Source organism: Nicotiana sylvestris, chromosome 1 (genome assembly GCF_000393655.2).
Source record: "Nicotiana sylvestris chromosome 1, ASM39365v2, whole genome shotgun sequence".
Taxonomy (NCBI): Eukaryota; Viridiplantae; Streptophyta; class Magnoliopsida; order Solanales; family Solanaceae; genus Nicotiana; species Nicotiana sylvestris.
Genome location: NC_091057.1, coordinates 136,396,428 through 136,399,789, shown reverse-complemented (window position 1 = coordinate 136,399,789; position 3,362 = coordinate 136,396,428). Strand labels below are relative to the sequence as shown.

General features: G+C 41.1%; 1 protein-coding gene across 1 annotated transcript; it reads left to right on the top strand.

Moving 5' to 3' along the window:
* Positions 1–771: 771 nt before the first annotated feature.
* On the top strand, positions 772–2,204 carry LOC138874891 (uncharacterized). The gene is made up of 2 exons (XM_070153682.1): positions 772–1,425; positions 2,100–2,204. Exons 1-2 carry the CDS (start codon positions 772–774, stop codon positions 2,202–2,204), a joined length of 759 nt encoding a protein of 252 aa, XP_070009783.1.
* Positions 2,205–3,362: the final 1,158 nt, after the last annotated feature.

Sequence of the window (3,362 nt, the reverse complement as noted above, 5' to 3'; positions counted from 1 at the left end):
ATGTGAACCAATCTTCAAAATGTTTGAAGAAGGATATTGAAACCAGTTGGACCGAAGATTGTTAGAAGGCTTTTGACAAAATTAAGGAATACATGTCCACTCCGCCAGTCCTAGTCCCGCCGGAACCTGGGAGGCCTTTGCTAATCTATTTGTCCGCACTAGATTGGGCTTTTGGTTATGTTTTGGGCCAACATGATGAGACAGGAAGAAAGGAGCAAGCCATATATTACCTAAATAAGAAGTTCACACCTTATTAAGCACGGTACTCTCTGCTAGAATGCGCTTGCTGTGCTTTGGCATGGACAACTCAGAAATTGAGGCATTACTTTCTGTGCATATACCACATACCTCATATCAATGATGGATCCTCTAAAGTACATCTTTCAGAAGCCTATGCCTACCGGGAAGCTGGCCAAGTGGTAAATATTGCCGAGTGAGTTTGATATCATTTATGTAACTCAGAAGGCAGTCAAAGGACAAGTGTTGGCAGACCATCTTGCTGAAAATCCTATAAGAGGAGAATATGAACCACCAAAAATGTATTTTCCTGATGAAGAAGTGTCATTCATTGGAGAGGACATTGCTGAATCCTACGACGGTTGGAGAATGTTTTTCAACGGAGCTACAAACTCCAAAGGAGTGGGTATTGGAGAAGTTTTGGTGTTAGAGACAGGTCAACATCATCCGATATCCACGAAGCTTAGGTTTCCATGTACCAACAATATGGCAGAACATAAGACTTGCATCATAGGCCTCAATTTGGCCATCGACATGAATATACAAGCGTTGCTGGTAATTGGCGATTCGGATCTTTTAGTACATCAGGTTCAAGGAGAATGGGCTATGAAAAACACCAAGATACTACCATACCTGTATCATGTGCAAGAACTGATAAAGAGGTTCATGAAAATAGAATTCAAACATGTCCTGAGAATCCAGAACGAGTTTGCGGATACATTGGCTACTCTGTCTTCCATGATACAGCATCCGGACAAGAATTTCATCGATCCCATTCCAATAAAGATCCATAGTCAGCCAGCTTATTGTGCTCATTTTGAAGAAGAAATAGATGGAAACCCATGGTTCCACGGCATCAAGGAATATTTGGCGAAAGGAGAATACCCAGAGCAGGCGAACCATACTCAGAAACGCACACTGCGTAGGTTGTCCAATCATTTCTTCCAAAGCGAAGGAATTTTGTATAGGAGAACACCTGACCTAGGACTATTAAGGTGTGTTGATGCCAAAGAAGCTTCCAAATTACTCAAGGAAATACATGCTGGGACTTGCGGTCCACATATGAACGATATTGTTCTATCAAAGAAGATACTCAAAGATGGATACTTTTGGATGACTATGGAAACGAATTGCATCCAGTATGTCCAGAAATCCCACCAATGCCAGATACATGCAGATATGATATGGGTACTGCCAAACAAACTCAATGCAACAAGTGCACCCTGGACTTTTGCTGCCTTGAGAATGGATGTCATTGGTCCAATCGAACACACTACTTCAAACGGGCACAGGTTCATTTTAGTGGCCATCCATTACTTTACAAAATGGGTAGAGGCTGCATCTTACAAAGATGTAACCAAGAAAGTCATCATAGATTTTGTCAGGGATCGTATTGTTTGTCGATTAGAGGTTCCCGAGTCCATCATCACTGACAATGCCGCCAATCTCAACGGTGATTTGATGAAAGCCATGTGTGAAACTTTCAAAATTAAGCACAAAAACTCCACATCATACATGTCTCAAATGAATGGAGCCGTGGAAGCTGCTAACAAGAATATCAAGAAGATACTAAGGAAAATGGTAGAGAATCACAAGAAATGGCACGAGAAGTTACCATTTGCCTTATTGTGATATCGCACCACATACCGTACATCAATCGGGGCAACCCCCTATTTGCTGGTTTATGGTACCGAAGCTGTCATTCCCGCCGAGGTAGAAATTCCTTCTTTGAGGATCATACAAGAAGCCAAACTCAGTGATATAGAATGGATAAGGAGCCGCTATGAGAAATTAGCCCTCATAGATGGAAAAAGGATAAATACAGTGTGTCATGATCAGCTTTATCATAATTGAATGTCTAGAGCTTTCAACAAAAGGGTCAAACCAAGATAGTTCACACCGGGGCAGCTGGTGCTGAAGCAGATCTTTCCACATCAAGATGTAGCCAAATGGAAATTTTCATCTAAATGGCAATGTCCTTACATGGTTCACAGAGTATTGACAGGATAAGCACTCATACTTGCAGAAATGGACGGAGAAGTTTGGCCAAAACCTATTAATTCGGATGCAGTTAAGAGATACTATATTTAAATTATTCACATTTCTTCGTCTGATGTAACTTAACTGTGCTTGACCTGATTCCCGTTTAAGAGGGGATACGTAGGCAGCCCTGTGGGTTCGGTCACATCTCAATAAAATTTTCATTTGTCCACAAACAAAAACTAGGGTAGAATTTTGAGGAGGGCCCTCAAAATTTTAGAGCAAGTTCGGCCAACATCATCACATGTAAGACAGTCAAAGAATCAGTTAAGTAACTGGGGCAAAATTTTGAGAAGTATTCTCAAATTCTGGAGTAGGTCCAACAAACTTCGTTATTGTCACGCCCTAAACCTGGGAAGGCGTGGCTGGCACGTAGTGTCGTAGTGGCCCAAGCAAACTACTCTGTAACTCACTCATTCCTTTTGTAACTATCATGGGACAACATGGCCACAACTCATAACATACAATTGTAAGTGGGCAAATGTTCTATCAATGAACCATCGTTCATAAAACATGAATACATATGGGCCGTCAAGGCCTCTGATATACTATACATAATAAAACTGTGTCTACAAAGCCTCTAAGATTATTTGACATCAAATGGGATAGGGTAACATCCTACCCATAAGTCTGAAGAAAACTTCTGACACGATGACATATAGACTTGGCTGCACTCCGAATGAGGTGGAGTCTTCCCAATCCTTCGCTGAATATTGACCTCATCTACTATGAGGGCTCATCAAACTGATTATCTATACCTTCAGGCATGAATGCAGCGTCCCCAACAAAAGGACGTCAGTACGAATAATGTACCGAGTATGTAAGACATGTAAATAAGTATATAAAGGACATGGAAGAAACATGGAGTGAAGGACTCAACCTGTAAATCTGGATAGCTCTGTAAATCATGAAATATTTATAAGGTCATGCATATATATATAAATGTTATGTAATGCATAGGTCCTTACGTACATAACATCATCAAGCATCTGAGGGCATCCCATCATATCATTTCAGCCACTGTGGGCAACATCATCATCGTATACCACCTGATCAGGTGGTGATGCGTATATAACGTCGTAACC